Source organism: Aythya ferina, assembly GCF_964211825.1.
Source record: "Aythya ferina genome assembly, chromosome: 8".
NCBI classification, from domain to species: Eukaryota; Metazoa; Chordata; class Aves; order Anseriformes; family Anatidae; genus Aythya; species Aythya ferina.
This window is the reverse complement of record NC_140304.1, coordinates 24,090,856-24,108,604: the sequence shown is the minus strand read 5'-3', so window position 1 is coordinate 24,108,604 and position 17,749 is coordinate 24,090,856. Positions and strand designations below refer to the sequence as shown.

At 38.2% G+C, this 17,749-nt stretch overlaps 1 protein-coding gene across 9 annotated transcripts in view; it reads right to left on the bottom strand.

Moving 5' to 3' along the window:
- MAST2 (microtubule associated serine/threonine kinase 2) overlaps nt 1-17,749 on the bottom strand; it is a 189,458-nt gene that overhangs the window by 50,853 nt on the left and 120,856 nt on the right. For 7 of the 9 annotated variants that reach the window (XM_084528012.1, XM_084528013.1, XM_084528014.1 and 4 more), the window contains 4 exons: nt 16,596-16,687; nt 9,529-9,604; nt 7,036-7,056; nt 4,416-4,494 (listed from right to left, as the gene is read on the bottom strand). In XM_084528012.1, coding sequence (XP_084384138.1) covers nt 4,416-4,494; nt 7,036-7,056; nt 9,529-9,604; nt 16,596-16,687 — 268 coding nt within the window. The remainder of the gene's footprint in view (nt 1-4,415; nt 4,495-7,035; nt 7,057-9,528; nt 9,605-16,595; nt 16,688-17,749) is intronic. The other 2 variants (XM_084528016.1, XM_084528020.1) reach the window with 1 other exon arrangement.

The following is a 17,749-nucleotide window of genomic DNA, read 5'->3' as shown; positions in this document are numbered from 1 at the left end:
ATTTTTCCAATGGAAGAACTTTTGCTGCAATGACCCTCACTCTAACTAGTAAGCAGAGCATCCTAATACCAGAAGTAATACGGAATTATGCATCACATGATATGTATGACCAAAGTTTTAACTCACCTAGTTTGCTTTTCTAGACTTACTTGCTGTTGATGGTTTTTGGAAAAGAAAGCTAACAAGAGTGGCTGAGCAGTGAAAGCCAAACGCTAACAAGGCTACTCATTGAGTCCTGCATGTTTGTACAGCTGGTAAAGAAAATATTCTGAGATCACCTAAACCAGGTGCATCCAAACTCGCCAACAGAGTTACAGTCACATTTGAACTGAAGAAAAACTAAGCAGATTGTTGCAGATCCAATCACCTAACACTATCTTATCTGTAGAGAATTCTAGCCAAGACTGAGCTGAACTGAATGTGAGAATGTATAAACCTAAAGATCTTATCCTTTGATAACTGTGTAATTTTTTCAAGAGCCCAGATCCACTCCCTCTGCATTGCACAGAAAAGCACCTGCCTGAAAGCCTTAGGGAATCCCCAAGCTCAGCTGGAACAGGGAGCCACAAATTCCAACTTTGGGCAGGTCTAGAAGGACCATGGTGGGACGTCACATCCAGCAGTGTCTGCCTGGTGACAATTACCCAGATGGGGCATCACCTTACACTTGTCTAATCCACACTGAAGCCAAAACAGAGTCGGAGTAATTGACAGCCCTTTGCCCACAGCAATTCTGCTGCGCACTCTGCTTATGCCTATCTGGCAGGAAAGATTTTCTCTCCGTATTACAGAATTATGCAAGCCCTTCTTGGCTTTCAGAGCTTTCTTTGATCACCTGTCTTACACTACACAAACAGGGGGAAGAAGCACCTGCTTATGCAAAAACCACAGCAGTTTTCAAAGAAAAGGTGTGTGTCAGATGACATCCTATTCGTGCTGAATAACACCCATCCTGCAGAAGAGCAGGAAGTACTGAAGACACTGGCTAATGAAGTGCTGCATTAACAGGTACTCGAGCTCTGGCATTATGAGCGCATCTCTTATTCAAAACAAAATTAAAACTGCAACATTAGGAAAATAAGCACATATCAAGTTATTAGTTACTAGAGTTGGAAGAGAAAAATTAAACCTGAAATTCTAGAAAAACAACACGTTTCCCAACAGCAAAGTCACTGGGGAAGCTGCATTAGTCAACTCATAGATGACCCACCAAAAACCTCCTTCCGTTTTCTCTCCTTAAAAACAATTAGATTGTAAAGTTTGTAATTCCAAGGAATAATTAAGGACAGCTCTGAAAATAATTTCAGAAATAAATTATTTGGAAAAAAACAATTTTGGAAGAAAGTCTTTACTTTGGAAGGAGTTCTTTACTGAAAGGGTGGTGAGGAACAGGTTGCCCAGAGAAGCTGTGGATGCCCCAGCTCTGGAAGTGTTGGCTGGATGGGGCTTTGAGCAACATGGTGTACTGGGAGGTGGCAGGGGGGGCTGGAATTAGATGATCTTCAAGGCTCCTTCCAACCCAAAGCATTCTGTGATTCTATAAAGACCATGCTGAGAAACCGATTTCCTTCTGCCAAGGGCTTCTCTAGAAACCTTAAGGCATCCAACTTTTCAGTGAGAAAGCACAAGAGCAAAACTAATAATTCACTTCTGAATTATTGATTTTTATGTAATCACATCAGTGTACTCAATATTTACAGCAGCCTAACACTGCTGGTTACAGATGTAGAACTAGCTAACTCTTCTTCAGTTAAAAAAAAAAAAAAAGTGATTAAGCTAATAATATAGTACTATACATTTACTCTGCATCTAGGAAATTAATAGCAAACTAGATGCTTAAAAATAACTGTATATAGGCCCATTCAACTGACTATTCCACATACATCTCACTTGAAAGGTCTTCAGCTTTTTCAGTGCTGGCCTGATGTATGTGGTCTTTATGATTTATATGAAGGATAAATATGTAAAGGTCTACTGCCTTCCTTCTATCTTGCTTGAAAAAGAAACCCGATCTAGAGGACTGATCACAACAAACAGAAGCCCAAATTTCTGTTACGTTCTCACCCATGGCATTAATTCAGTGTGTGCTTCTGACAAACCCCTTGCATCTTCTTACTTCCGTTTTAAAGTCTACATAGGAATAATACTGCTTATCAACTTCAGAATTGTTATTGAGATCAATTCAAATTAATTCTAATCTAAAAAATACTATGACAATAAGCAGTATTACATTTCTAAGCCTATCCTAAGTTTAATACCTCCAAGACTGCTTTGGAACTTACTAAACGGCACATTTCAATGTCTTTCTGAGAGTGTAAAACTGGATCAGGAAAAGAAAAAGAGAGTAAAGATTCATCCATTTAGGAAAAAAAAAAAAAAAGTCTTGGAATACAGGTTTGAATCCATTCCCTACAGGAAGGTGAATTCAGCTCCACATTGGACTATCACCACATGTTTCTCATTACTGTCCTGCTTTCTGTTTACAGCTTTACAAGACTTACAGAATTTGGAGTGATGTTTTCTATGTGACATGTCTAAGATTTTCTTTTTCCTGGAAAGGTTCAATCAAAATAATCTCACTGTTTCTGGGAACACAACAAGACAGGAATATTCTTTCTTTCCTATGTCAGAAAGCTGAGGACTTTCTAAAAGTAGCTTTCATGTTCCCATTTCAAAACAAGGACTGATATTTCCAACAGATTTCTCTTGTTAGTTTTGCTCTCTCCATGGACATCTACCCCAAGTCTGGTCAAACTATAATTTCTTGAAAAACTCAACACACCAGGAAATAAAGAATTAGACACTGCAGGCAGCTTGGTCTCCAAAGGTGTCATCTTCACAGGCATCTGGGAAGCTCTCACAGTGATTATCGATCATCTGACTATTTGGTGCCACCCATTCTGAAAGTAATAATACTCGCTCCATGCTTTAATAGCATGGTGCTTGTACCCAGATGAGGACACAACCATGGCTTATGCTGATAGAGATTTAACCTAAGACTCTACAGGCAAAAGCAGAGGTCCAAAAGCTGTTCTCAGGTGCTTGATAAATAATATTGCTTGGCAGTGAAACCAGGACTGCCATTTTCCTGTGTTGCTATTGAAATTTTCTCCCACATTTTTCTGTTCTCACGACTACCGATCTGTACACCCTTCTCCTACATGGGGAGACAGAAATCATGTCACCTGCTTTCTAAGGAGACAAGAAATAAAAAAATCCTGTCCTGAAGGACAAAAGATAACAAGTTGTCGAAATTGTGCAAACTAGAGTCTGCAGGAATGTCCGAACATATGAAACAATACAGACAATATTCATGTTGCGAAAAACAGATTTTAATCATGTCAATTATACCTAAAAATTTTGAGTCCAATTTCTTCTCCTATCTAGAATGATTTTAACACTCACGTCCCAAGGAACTGTGAAGATAAAATTGCATTTGAGGGGCACTAAAAAGTTTATGGATGAATTTAATAGAACATCTCAGAATTAAAATAATGATGCTGCATTCAGAGTGAGATTATTACTCATTTAGATTTATTGCTTAGTAAGATTAATACTCATGGAGCACTGAGTCCTAATTAATGCAGGTATTACAATTATTAGGAACATACTCTAAACAGTAGGTATAAAACAAAATGCTCAGTAGAAGTATTATAGAAAGAGGCAACGATATTTGATCACACAGTTGAAGACACTCACCCCATAACACATAAAAAAGCTTGTTAAACTGAGGCTGTACAGGTAGCCTTGGTGTTTCTAGTCTCTTTTTAAGATTGTTATGTAGATAACTACAACTATTTTGCATGAACTAAAGAATAAGATTCACTGTAAAAAGTATCTGAGATAAAAGGGTTAAAATGGTGTTAGTGCCTTCCTGATATTAACAACATATTAGCCTTTTCAAAGTACAGAAGAAGTCATGTAAACTGCAGCCAACCTTCCTAATGACAAGTGAGAAATTCAAAGCATCACTGGGAGATTCAAATTATTGAAGTTGAGTAACAGATGTGGATTATCAATTTTTCCTTCTGCTAGCCTGTTAGCAGGTTTTAACACTGAGAACTTGAAAGCAGACAAGAATTTCATTTCCCAGTTACAAAAAAGCTGAGTGCTTGCTAGTAATTATGCACTGTCTCAGAGTCCTGACACATTGTGCCTCTCAACTGATCAGTCGAGCCAAGTGCTGCACTGGGATTTCACCAATGCAAAAGGCAAAGTGCAAGATGATAGGAGCTGGGAAATGGAGGAAAAAGCAGCAGAACCAATAATTAAAATAATTTTAAAATAATTAGTAAATTTAATAATGTTAGCAAAACAATGAAGAAAGATCAGATATTTTAGTAAAGACTCAGAAGCTGATTTGTTAGGGTGTGTTCGTACAAACTGAATTGCTTGGAAAAATCTGGGGCACTTACTGAAACTGTTGAACTGGGAGTGTTTGTTCCATATCCTGATGAGGGAAGGGAGGCCAAGGACCAGCGGCGTCCATCCGTTCTATGGAAAGGAAGCAAAAGAAATTACTGTGATAGATATAGTGTGATCAGTACTTGGGGGAAATAAGCCTTTCCCCCAAATCTCTTAACTGCACGTTTTCATTCCAGTCTTAAAATACTCAGGTAAACCAGCTATCCTATTTAGAATGATCTTTGTGAAAAAGCAGCTAGGGTAAGTTTTAAGAGCAAAATTAAGGGACCTTGGAAAAGACAAAGTAGATGGGCATCAGATTCCTGCATAAAGCATTTGCAAATATATTTGCAAATAAAATATAAAATATTTGCAAATGTTGCCAGTTGAGCAAAAACTGAAGTTTCGGGAACAGACAAATGACATCAGCTCATTTCAAACTTCATTGAAAAAGACTTGCCTAAAATTATTATGCTTACGTAGTTCCTTGTCTCCCAAATAGTGTTGAAAATTGTGAAAAAAAGTTTTCAGATCACGAATCAAGTGAAAGCAGACTCATTTGTTTACCTAGGTTAGTGCGTTTGGCCCAGCTCAGCCACTGACACAGCTGTGAGTCAAATCCACTACAGCAGATCAGAAGAGAGCCGATTGGTGCATTTGAAATACAGAGGAGACAGAAGTAATACCCAGGGTCTCTTTCTCCTCCAAACAGTATAATGTTAGCAGGTATTTACTTATCACAGCCAAAGAAACATGACTATCAGGGAAAATAGCCAAAACATCCTTGAGATATTGCAGAACAGATCGTGTTTTTGCCAACGTCAGATGCTTGGTGAAGAACCCATACTGTCCTCCTTGAAGTCCTCTTCTACCCCTAAAACCCACCTCAGTGAGGCTGGAAAGTATACTCAATTCAGCTCTGTCTATTGTGCTTTTTCTGCCTCTGATCTCACCTCAATCTTGAATGCATTTTTTTTCTATAATAAAAAACACGCCCTGTTGCATGTTGGGATGAATGATAAAGAAATCTCCCTCACATCAGTTTCCCCTTGCTTGCCTGTTTTACTCGGGCAGATTATCAGTAACTGGTCATAAAGTGAAACTGAATTAGAACAGTTCATTGTTCTAACTGGCTTTGGAAAGATTTGGGGGTTTTGTTATAATTTCATGTGTGCTATAAAATAGAGCATTATAACTATAAAATAGTTCATCCTGCTATGAACACACAAAGCCTCAGTCTTCAGAAAAAAAGTTCCCTGCACACCCACAGATCTGTTTATATTTTTTCCAGATCTTGTTCCTTTTATTACCTGGTACTCACATGCCTGAAAATACCTATGCCCTTCCTCTTTGCCACCTATTTTAGAACAATAGGGAAATAAACCCACTGTTCTACATTACTGAAAGAATATTGTATCAAGAGAGTTGTTAAAAAGATTCATGCTTCATGCATAAAAAATAGCAAGCTGTAATGCAGATTTCTATGCATGCATTCATTATAGCTAAACCCCATTTAGCCACAGGTGATGTTTTCCTTGTTAAGACAAATATGTGTAAAAGAACAACCTCAAAAAATTCCAAGAGAAATGAAATTCCTTTCTTAACCCTGAAAAACAACAAAGGCCAGCATTACAAAGTCCCTGTGTCCTGCATTCAGGGACTGAAAACCAGCTGTCAGCTACAGAAGCTTCATTCAGCTTCTTCTAACGCACAGGGGTGCTGGGAAGTTCTTCTGGTCAATGATTCGACCTCAGTTTGGACCCTCAGTCCCTAAGCAGGCCAATATGTTCCCATCTTCTCAAAGAGTAGACAGGAATGTACAAATCACTCATTTCTTGCAAAAGGAAAGCCTAACCCCTCTTTCACTGAGTAGCCTAAGTTGCACATTGAAAATACTTCAGTATTTTCATTTTGACAATGTTAAAAATAAATAAATAAATCCTTCTCCCTTAAAAAATTACAGTACACCTCTTCATGCTTGGGCTATTTTCTACTGATGCAATCTAGGCAAGAGATGTGCTAAGCAGTCAGGACAATGGATATCAGCTCTGTAACTAGCAGAAGGAAGTGGGACAAGAGAAGAAATCTTGCAAATCAAAGGCAGGGGGAAAAAGACTTGCTTTACAAGAAAATTCCTCCTTCATTTATGCAAAACATTTCAAAGCTACTTCAGTGTTTTGTTAATACAAATTCATTTTTAGAGAGACCTTATGCAATATTGCTTCAGGAAAAGATACTTGGAAAGAAAATTTTAGGTCTTTTATTTTTTATTGTAAAATAAACTTAGCTAGAACAACAAAAACATGGGAACAATGAGTTTTGCCTTTAAAATGCCATTTTAATAAGTTAATTAACAAGGTATTTGTATGGCAGCTATAATGCTATTTAATGAACATAAATTAATTTTCAAACAAGGTGATAGAAGAACAAAGCATCTTCTCCCAGAGCACTACCTGTTTAACATTTTAGGTCAAAACGCAAAGATTTTCTGTTTTGATTACCAAAGAATAAAAACGGAATGCCTAAATGGGGTTATTATAGCATGAACTTGTTAGGAACACAAGCTAGTGCTCAGCTGCACAGAAGCTTAGCTCACAAACACACATACACCAGCAACATGATACACGTTACCTGTCTGCTCTGTGTCCGTGGCTGTATGGAAGAAATTGTACAATGACAATGAGGGAGGGAGAAGTAAAAGATGCACGTGTGATTTTGGAAAATAGAAACAAACTCATATTCTGTTACTAGTATTTCAATGGGGTCGCTTTTTTTTACTGAATATGGACAAAATTAGTGATACTTTACCTTAATCACACAAGAGGATTTCTGAACATGTTAACTTTGTGGAGATGAAATAGTCATTGAAAGGGTATCTAGTAGGAGATTTATGATGTAGCACTAGCTAAACTAAGGACAATCTTGCACAGTCTATTGTAGTGAAATTGGTTTTAAAATAAAATGAGTTTTCCAAACGCGATCCCTACTGCTTCCCAAGAATCAACTCATGACAGGGCTATAATCAAAGAACGAAAATCACAAGAGATATCCAAACAGCATAACAAAAGAAGAAATTGCATCAAATACAAAAGGCTGAAAACCAGCAACAAATCATTTCTTTGATGGCAATGGAAGAAATCAGGTAAGAACTCTATTAAGACCCAAACAATGCTTATCAAAAGGGTACAGCAAAATATTTGTTTGTCTGGGGCAACAGAGCAAAACATTTTAAATTACTTAATACCATACTTGAAACAGAAGTTATTCTGATACTACTGCCTGATAATATAATAGGTATGTATTGTTACTGCTGGCATAGCTATTCAGGGTGTAATACAAGTAGAAAATAGAAAAAAGGTTCTAAAACAAGCTGTGCTTACATGTTCTTTTCAGTGACAGATAAAGTATACAGAGTAGCATGCATGCTGTAAAATGAACCACACCACTTATTAGGACAGGCTTAACCTGTATTTTTTAACCTTTAAAAATCAGGTAAGAAAAGTGGAAAAGTAGGAAAGGGCACTCATCAGAGTTTTAGTATTAAAACTGTTGTTTTCTGTTTGGAAATTTAGAATGCAGTAATACTGAAGTAGCTGAAACAGCCAACAAATGATGTTAAGCTTTGACAATGGTTTCAGCTGCAATCTTCTTCCTCTAATCCATTGTCCAGAACTCCAGAAACAGAAAACCAGTAAAAATTCAGTTGACTTCAGCAGAACGTAAAGAATACACCCAAATCAGGCTCAGATACCTCTTTAAAAATAAAAGTGGATGAAGTGAGTCCATTTGAATTATTCTAACACCACCTATAACTGACTTTTTCCCCTCCAAGGCAACATGAAAATACATACCCAGCTCTTCATATTTTACATGATTGTATGAAGTTCTTCTAATAATGTGAAGACCAAAGTCTACTTCAAAGAGTATTCAAGGCTCTAGCAATCACCTAACTGGAGAAACACTCCAGGATTTACCTGCCATCCAGACAAAGTGTATACCTGCAGCTTCTCTCTTCATTTCATAAACCCAGCATGCTTCCAAATCCTAACCTTTCATTATTCTTTAAGGTTTTGAGATCTACCCTCTCTCTAACTAATACTTGAGCTAAATTTGTCTTTCTCAGAAAACTTACTTCCTCTGAGAATGACACGTCCTTGGGTAATCTTAACCCAGGTAAGAAACTTCAGCTGAAGGAGAGCTTAGCAATTCAAAAATATCTTCCCCACACTTGAATCTAGCAATCCTGCTTCCTGCCCAAATCCTGTTTGGGATCACTTTGTTGTTATTCTTTATTTCTCAACTAAATTTAACTTTCTGTATCACTATCCACTACTGTCTACCTGCTAGGATACGAAATTCAATACTCCATTTGTTTGCTTCTCTCAGCTGTCTTTATTCTTTCTATCCTATTCCTTATACTGAATTCGTCACTAACAGTATCAGATTTCTTTCCACCAGTTTGATATACAGCATGAGCAGCATTTGTCTAGCATTCGCTACTGGACAGATGATAGCCTTGCATTCAGGTCTTTCAATACTGCTCTTCTTTTAGCAGTTCTTGTAGACTTGCAATTTCAATTATCAGCTATTTTCCTCATTAGAGTGGTAATGTACTCTTGACACCAATCCCCAAGACAGCAGAGAAAACTAAGAAGTTGTTACCACTCAGAAAGCAGTGAATGAATGCAGTAGTGCATGCCTAATTTAGGTACTTTTGCTAGCTCTGCACAAAGACAAACAAGATCAGCACACTTAGAATACACCTCAGTTACTCAGTGTGAAGAGGATCTGGGATTACCTCTGAGATAGAGTTATTCTAATCATAATTGGCTTTTACATCATTATGACTAAACTGCTTGTTTATGGCCTGTATGTCATCTTTCTGGAAGAACAATGCCTCTTCCCTAGTAACAGTATTTACTACTTTATATACTTTATCATCTTCTATGTCTGAAAAGTACCTAATATGTTCCGAGTGTTGCCAAGACCTAAACAAAAAAGAGTAAAATAGAACTGCAAACATCAGAGAAAGTACAACACAGCCCCAAAATTTGTAACCCGCAGGCAATTTTTAAGGTACACGCTATTTTCCTGCCAATCCAGACTGAAGATATATTCACTTACCTTCGGGCAGGAACAAAGGAAAAATGAGCAGGTGCATTTGGTGAGAAGTTTCTGGGACTGTCCAAAGGGCTGCTACCTGTTTGAGAAAGCAAACAAAAATTAATTCATACTTGCAATGGAGTAACTTCAGAGTAACCATGCAGAAACACTTTCAATTGCAAGTTGTAGCTATAAATAACTGACAATGTGCTCCTTGAGCTCTTCATCACTTATGCATTAGTTTGCTAAAGAAATATTATGACATGGATGTATCAGTAGTTTCCCTCCTTTTAAAATAATTTAAGGTGTACATTTTCTTACTTGTTTTTAAATAAGTAGTGCATCATTTATACACAAAATACAGTATGTATTTTACATATTTTGTATAATTCCCACATATAATCTTTACCTTACACTTCTCAATGAAAAACCTAGGTTAGAAATGACATCGATGACACTTTCAGGAATAATAAGTAGTAAGAAGGCATCTTCATGCTTAAAGTGTTTATCACTGCTGAACGTAGAATTCACTGAAGAAAAAAGACCATACCAAAGGAACTGCATATGATAATAAAAGGACTAAACACTCATGGAAGATAATCAGGCCACAATGTACAGCCTTTACCCTAACCACCGGTTTGTTGAGATAATGCTACTATGAAAATGAAAGTTGTGGTGAATTCATACAATGAGGAAAAATGAATGCTTGATTCTTACTTTACACAAGAATCTTTTCTCCTGGCTTTGTTCTATGATGTGTAAGCATACGGCTGGTAAGCAGTACAAGCAATGTCTTTTATTTCTAGGTAAAAAGCAACAACCTTATAAAAGCCCTCCTGAAAGCCAGTATCATTTATAGACTAACTACAGAAACCTTTGAAATTTAGAAGATAAATTAGTAGCTTCATGTCAGTGAGTTGACTGCTTCTATCAGGCACATTCTTAAGTGGTTTGCTCTTTCAGATCCTAATAAAGCTCAAAAGAGGAACTATCCATAGTAAACATATGCCAAGAGCGATTTCTTTGAGTACAGACAATAAAATAACATCAAAACGTGAGCAGGAAAACAAACGGACACTGGACAAACAATGCACTGCACGGTACATAACTGGCATCATCAGAAACATCTTCGGGCTTAGATCCCACATAAAATGCATTTATTCTAAAAGTCATGTTAGACAAGAGCAATAGGTCAAACATCAGTGATGAGTCACCTGCAGAAGACTTGCCTCCACTTCAGGAGAAGCACTAGGCACCCAGCTCACCCCCCAGCCCAGTCTGTGAGGTTATGTTTCCATCCAGCACTGTGCTCGAGCTTATACCTAAGTTGCATTTGTTTCACCACAAGTTATTCAGGTACCTTAACCGCTACGCTGAGCAGAAAATGAAGATAAGCACCGTGCTCATTCGAAGGTTTGCATTCTCTCACACTTCAGCCACAACTGTGGTTCACAAAAAACCTGCAGCAGCATCGCTTCACAACTTCTCATGAGCGAGGTGTGTACAGGTGGGGAAGGGGAGAAGGAGAAGGAGCCGATGCCTTCTGTGGCATGGGGATGGCCACGGCACCAGCCAGCACGCTCCATCTGGCCTCCAAGTGCATGGGGGAAAAAGAGCAGCTGGTTGAGATTAAAGCAGCCCCCGGCTGATCTAGCACGTGCCAAGGGGCGCTGAGAGAACTGGAGAGAGAAGTGAATCCAGAGCACTGCACAATCTGCTTCAGCAACTAAATTAAAAACAAAGGGTTTGAGCAACAAGTTTGTTTTCCTTTGGGTTGGTTTTGTTTCGTGTTTTAATGCATTGTTATAAATCATTAGTTAAGAACTACCAATAGTTGAGTGTAATAAGACACAACACAGGACTTCACCCAAAAGTGAACACCATCAAACCCATTCCCAATATATCCCAGGTGGCAGGGGGAGAACAGCCATCAGAAATTAATAACAAGGTGATTTTTGGTGCTTCATTTCTCAAGCTTGGACTCCCTCTAATTCTTATGGGCACAGTGGAAAACCAGAGGCATACTGCTGCTGAACTAAGAGAAGGCTGAGCGGTTTTCACAGTCTAGATGGCACTGCAAGCTAACAAGAAAGATGGAAAAAAGCTAAGAGAGCAACAAAACAACTCAACAGCACATAAACACACACCCCAGCAGCAGCACACAGCTAGGGTTAGGGTTGCCACTTACTCGCTAGCAGAGCAGAAAGCTGAAGGAACAATTTAGATCAGAAGGGAGTGCAGTAGTAGCAACATCTTTAAGCAATAAAGCAGATATTCTGACATAGCAAGGAAGTCTGCCAGGCTTGGTAGGACCAGGGTGTTTGCGTGCACACCAAACCTTTGCTGCCGATGAATCCTGCTGTGTCGAGACAATCTTTCTGAACAAAAAGCTCGTTGCCCAATGCCGTTATGAACAGGCAATGAACTGTCATCGCCTTCTTAATGTCTTCATCAATCTTTTGCAAACTTTCCAGATTACGATCAAAATAGGATTTCAGAATAACTGAACAAATTGGGTAATGACAGTTTTTAAGTTTTGAAATTAACTATGTGGGTGTTCGAAGTCTTCTGAGCCTGCACAATCTGGTACAGAGATACTATTAATTTTTAAGCAACAACTTTTTCAGATTTATATAGCATATTTCCTTCCAGACACTGGAATTTTAATTAGATCCCCCGTGATTTGCTTCAAGTTTTAAAATGAAAAGCAATTAGTTTTTCTACTCAATTCAAGTCTGGGTAAAGCTTTTAAAACAACAACAGGGAGAAGGGGAATTACTACTTTCCCTAAAATTTCCCAGTACTGCTGCATCTGCTATAGCTGAAGGAATTTTAATAAGGAAAGCCATAGTGCAGTGGTCTCATTCACCAAGACTGATCGAAAGACGATTTATTCCGTTAGCAAAGGTAAATTCCCCTGTTGCTCAAGGGTTGTAGCTGGCTACTATTGAACCTGAAACGACTCTGTCTGAAGGGACGTTGTTACACAGAATGATTACCCATTAGGTAAATCAACACTGTTACATGAATGTTAATAATTCAGGCATGAACCTTCCCTTTTCCTGGACACGCTGAGAAGGATGCAGCCAAAGCATCTGTACATCCACTACCTGAAAATACAAGAACAGACCTTACAGATGAGAGATAGGCCAAAGTCTCAGCTGTCATCTACAAACATGATATTCATCAGATAGGTTAATGAGTCCAAAAGCTCAGACTAGTATCTTTTTGTAAAGCCTGCTTCTGAGATTTGTACACATAAATAAATACAAAGGTGTTGTGGTCTTCTACAAACAATATACTAACATTATTTGCTGAATATTAACAGAGGCAGCTAAGGATCTTGCTGTATGCTACAGAACTATCTGCCTTCTAGCACACGCAAATCTTAGAATAACCAAAATTGTTTAAGAAACGTGTGTACCACCACTCTCAAGAGAAGTGAATGCCGTGGCTCTGTCACAGCATCCAAGCATCACACACACAAAATGGAAATGAATGACAGCTTTGATAACCAGGGCAGGATCTGGAGTCATACGTGACATACTCTGCTCACTCTGTACAAGATTCACCTTCTCTTCACAGCACTGCCTGGTTGCTGCATAGATCCACAGCCTTCAAAATAGACACTCCCAGATGCACACTTGGTTCGGGAAGCAGGAGAATCTTGCCCTTCTGTATAGCACTGAACTTTTCTACTGATACTGGGAAAACAGATACAGAAATGGGACTCTGAAAAATATCTTTTTTTTTTTTTTCTTCTTTTTAGCCAGAAGGAGGAACTGAACTTGCGGTGAAAAGAGCAGAATAATTTAATTCAGTACTACAGAGCTGCCTGCGAGCAGCTCCCTCCACATGTTATTATAGATGGGAGCAGGGACGAGTACCTGCACTGGAAGTCAGCAGTGTGGAAAGTAAACTTTAAAATAGCCTGACCTTTCTCAACCAGCTTTAAGAATCTCTCTTTCCTACTGAATTACAAAGATTACGTTGCTTGTCTGATTGATTTTAAGCTTCACATTTTAAAATGTAACCTAACAGTAACTTAGTAATCCATCTCACAACGTGTACACTGTAATATGTGTACCATGCACACGTCTCTGTAATCTTCAGATTTTTTTTTAAATGATTCAAAGAAATACACACAAACATAAGGAAAATACTTGTGCATATATACATACCTTATATGTGTGTGTATATAATAAATGTCTGGGTACATATAGGGAACCTGCTTTGGCAGGGGGGTTGGACCCAATGATCTCTGGAGGTCCTTTCCAACCCCTACAATTCTGTGATATATAATAAATGCATATATATATATATATATATATATACAAGAAATTTAAATTTCTAATTTTAAAAGAAAAAATAAAATAAATGGAAGGTTTGCAAACCTGTATTCCTAAAGTTCTCCCCTTCAATCCACGTCTGGGTGACTAAGTAGGAAGGGTGATTTTCCCATGAAGTTAACAAGCTGTGGCTTTCTATACCAAGGTCCCAGGTAATTTTGGAAAACATTATTTCATACAGCTTGAAAAGTGAATTAGCACACTTCAAATACACTAAGAGTTCTTGAATCAGAAGTGATTCCACACCCAAGTTAAAAATTGTTTTGATTTACTTCCATCTCAAATGCTTAGACTTCTAAGTACTACTTTTCCTCTCAATTTTCTAGGATATGAAATTGCTTGACATCCTATCTTGATGCTGCTTCAGATATTAAAATGTGTATTTTTCCCAGATCAGTGTTCATTAGGAGCTAGGTCTGCCTGATGGACTGTCAGTTGTGATTCATCACACCCCCTGACTTTTACATTACATACAGAAGAGTAACTCCTGCAGCAAGTGCCATACGGAACTCCATTTTATAGTGGTTTTTGAACAGGGTTGTTAACTTTTTAGAAAGCCTCCCTTCTATTTCTGCATGCTTGTGGCTCCTTTGATTTGTAGAAGAGGTTCAGAGTGGCCATGAAGAGGAGCATGTTCAAGACACAAGAGGCCAGGAAGAGGCTGCAGCTTTTCTTAGTAACTTATCAGTGCATGTGTCTGAACAAACAGATTGATCGATTCTGTTCAAATACTAAACAAATATCACAGCCTGTTCTCAAATTCACATCTCACATATGATATTTCTTAAGAAAATATTTGTGATTCTACTCTAAATTTCATCTACTTTTGTCTTTTGAATAAATAATTATTCTCAGGTAAAACTCCTAAATATAGTACTGGCAGAGAATTCAGCTTACAAGTAATTTATCTTCCTGTTCTCCACTTGCAACTCTTGGAGGTCACAAAGGATGTCCTTTTTAATTAATAGTTTTAAATCCCACATGACACATTAGAACAAAAAGTAGAAATATTTGATGATTTCTGCTAAAGAAAGATGACATACCACTGATTAGCTACTCTAGTTCTCTAGACAGTCACATATTTCTAATAAAAGGTAAGCTTGTAAAGCCTGAGACAGCATCAAAAATGCTAAGACTAATTTTTTATTTTTGAAGCAGAAAAGCAAATCAAAAGAAAATACAGGTGTTTCTATTGTGAACATTTCTGCCTTTGTTTTCTGAGAATGACATCAACATCTTGTTGCAATTTGCCAATCACAGATACTTCTTTCATATTCTGAGGAGCATCCTTCTGTATCATTTTAGTTAAATGTAGAGCTGATTTAGAATTTTCTAAATCCTGCATACGTATCAATTCTAAGAACAAGTAAAAAGCACAACGTAACTAAGCAGAAAATCCCTACCATGAAAAATGCCTTCTTTGGCCCACATTTTACAAAGTTGTCACTGTCATATTCACACACAACAGAACCAAGGGAGTTTGAAGAGACATGGAATTCCTCTAGCAAATGCAAGCTTTTGGTCCTGTAAATTCAAACAAGTTACAGCTTTGAGCAAATTTTCATAAAAACTTGAGTGGCTGAAGCTTTCTCAGGTATCCCTGAATAATGACTTTGGTCTTCTTTTTCCCTTCAACGGGCTGGATGTTCCCTCTCAAGACACACTGCGCTGCGAACAGAAGCAGATGGCTCCTTCTTGCTGAGCTACTACCAATTTGCTGTACTTCCTCAGCATTTCCTTAGTTTCAGTCTCCCGAAAGTATTTACAGAACATACTGCCATGTAGGAGGAGGAAAGTCCGATTCTAATGAAAACAACTGTTACTTGTCTTAAACACAACTGTGATGTGCTTCCAGACAGGCTCCACTGTGGATGGGTGCCACAACTGTTGAAGCTGTTTCAAGCTATACACTTGTACCCATTAGGGCCATACTTGAAACACAACCACCTTGTCTTCCCTGTGTTCTGAAATACTGAAAGCAACACAGTCGTACTTCACCCACCTCCCTCAGCAATAAAAACATCAAGGGCAAGCTGTTAAATCCTCATGCATGGCCCTTTCTAAAAAGCTACCACAGGTTGAATAAACATTCTTTCTTTTTCTTTCAAAAGAACATCTCCACACACTTCCCCCTGATGACTAACAAGCAGTTGCCCATTTGCTTTGAAATAAGCATTTCATTGCAGCTGACCTGATAAAACCGGCAGAAAAGTATAATTTTGTTTTTTTTCAAACATCTCATGTTGCTCTAAGTAGGAGATAAGAGACCATAGATGGCACACTGCACAGCTGATGGTCTGCCAGAGGCATAGAGACACAAATAAGGATGTTTCTTCTCTTGAGTACTACAGTTAAACCACTGGCACAAACAAACTGTACTGGGAGACTCAAATTAAGATATCTGCTTAAAGGTATACATTTAATTTTACTTGACATTGCTCTCCCTCTGTTTCTTTTGCTGGATATAAGAGGACTGAAATCCTGAGAAAGAGTGGAGGTCAGATGCAATAGAGGAGAAACACAGCACAGAACAGATGAGGAACAGAGTCACAGATTTTAAGCACGACAAACATTCATTCTGAAACTGTACGAACCCTGTTATGAGTTAGAAACAGTGAAAAGCTGTGTTCAGGTTAAGTTTCAAAGCACACATCTTGATGTCGATATGTTCAAACTCACTGCAATGAACACTGACATTTTTGCTAAGGATTCCCAAGCAAAGTAGTCCCCGGGAGTTACCTGCGTGTCCATGAAGAGGGGAATGTGGTCGCGGAAGAGTTGGAGATGTGCTGGATGTTACAATCAAACTCTTTCTGTTGCTTGTCCGACAGCTGAAAGAAAGAGATATAACTTATAAGGCATAACCAGACAAAGAAAAGCACCTGAAGGCAGGTCCTGGAGAACAGCTTTTAGCTAAAGAGAAATCTCTCATATTTAGGTCGATATTTCCCCATGCACTCTATTTCAGTATTGACTGCTGGGAAGTAAACACACAGGGCCAAAAGGTACTTTGTCAGCAACAAATGTTTTAATATGCTAGAAGCAACATAAAACCTGTATCCCATGGGCCACTCATGGGCCACTAGATATAGCCTACAAAACACTCCTGATTCACAAAATATGTGCAACTTGCACTTTACAAATCACTCAAAAAAAAGAAAACAGTGAAATACTCCAGCGCTTCAGATATTCTTACCAACATCCAACACAGCAAATAAATCTGTTACAACTATTGGCTATCACCATGAGAAACCAGAGCATATTCTTTAGGGCAGAGCTAAAGTTACATAGTAAAGAGTTAGCACAACTCAGCAGATGAGCAAGACTTTATGAATAAAACTTAAACCCTGAGATTGATGAATCTTCAGAAACACATGCAGCAATACCTATCAAAAACCATGCAAAGTGAGTTCCCAACAAGCCCTCTGCTGACTTCACCCCACTCACTGCCATGACTTTGCTCCATACTTCTGTATGAGTGAGTTCAGAGGGGTTTTCTGCACTGGCACTTAATAATTTAGCCTAAAGAAGAGAGCAATGTGTACTTCCGTTTGCTTCCCTGCCTGCAATTGTTAGTAGCAAACAGTTTGGTCCAAAGGTGATAAAAGTTAATTGTAATGAGCAAGTGAATTATTTTCAAATCATGGGAGCTATGAACAAGAGCAACTGGATATTAAATTCCTTTCTCGTCACCCTTTTTCCCGGTTGGAAAAGTGCATATAAAATACAGAATAAGCAGTCCAAATTCCATAGCAAAATCTCACAACTAAATATTAACACTATTGCCATTTACTCATTGTACTTCTGACTTGCTTTCTAGATGGCAGAAACATTTCTGCTTACTCCAGCAACTGGCAAAACGGGTGCTAAAACTGTGTTGCTCTTGACATGGG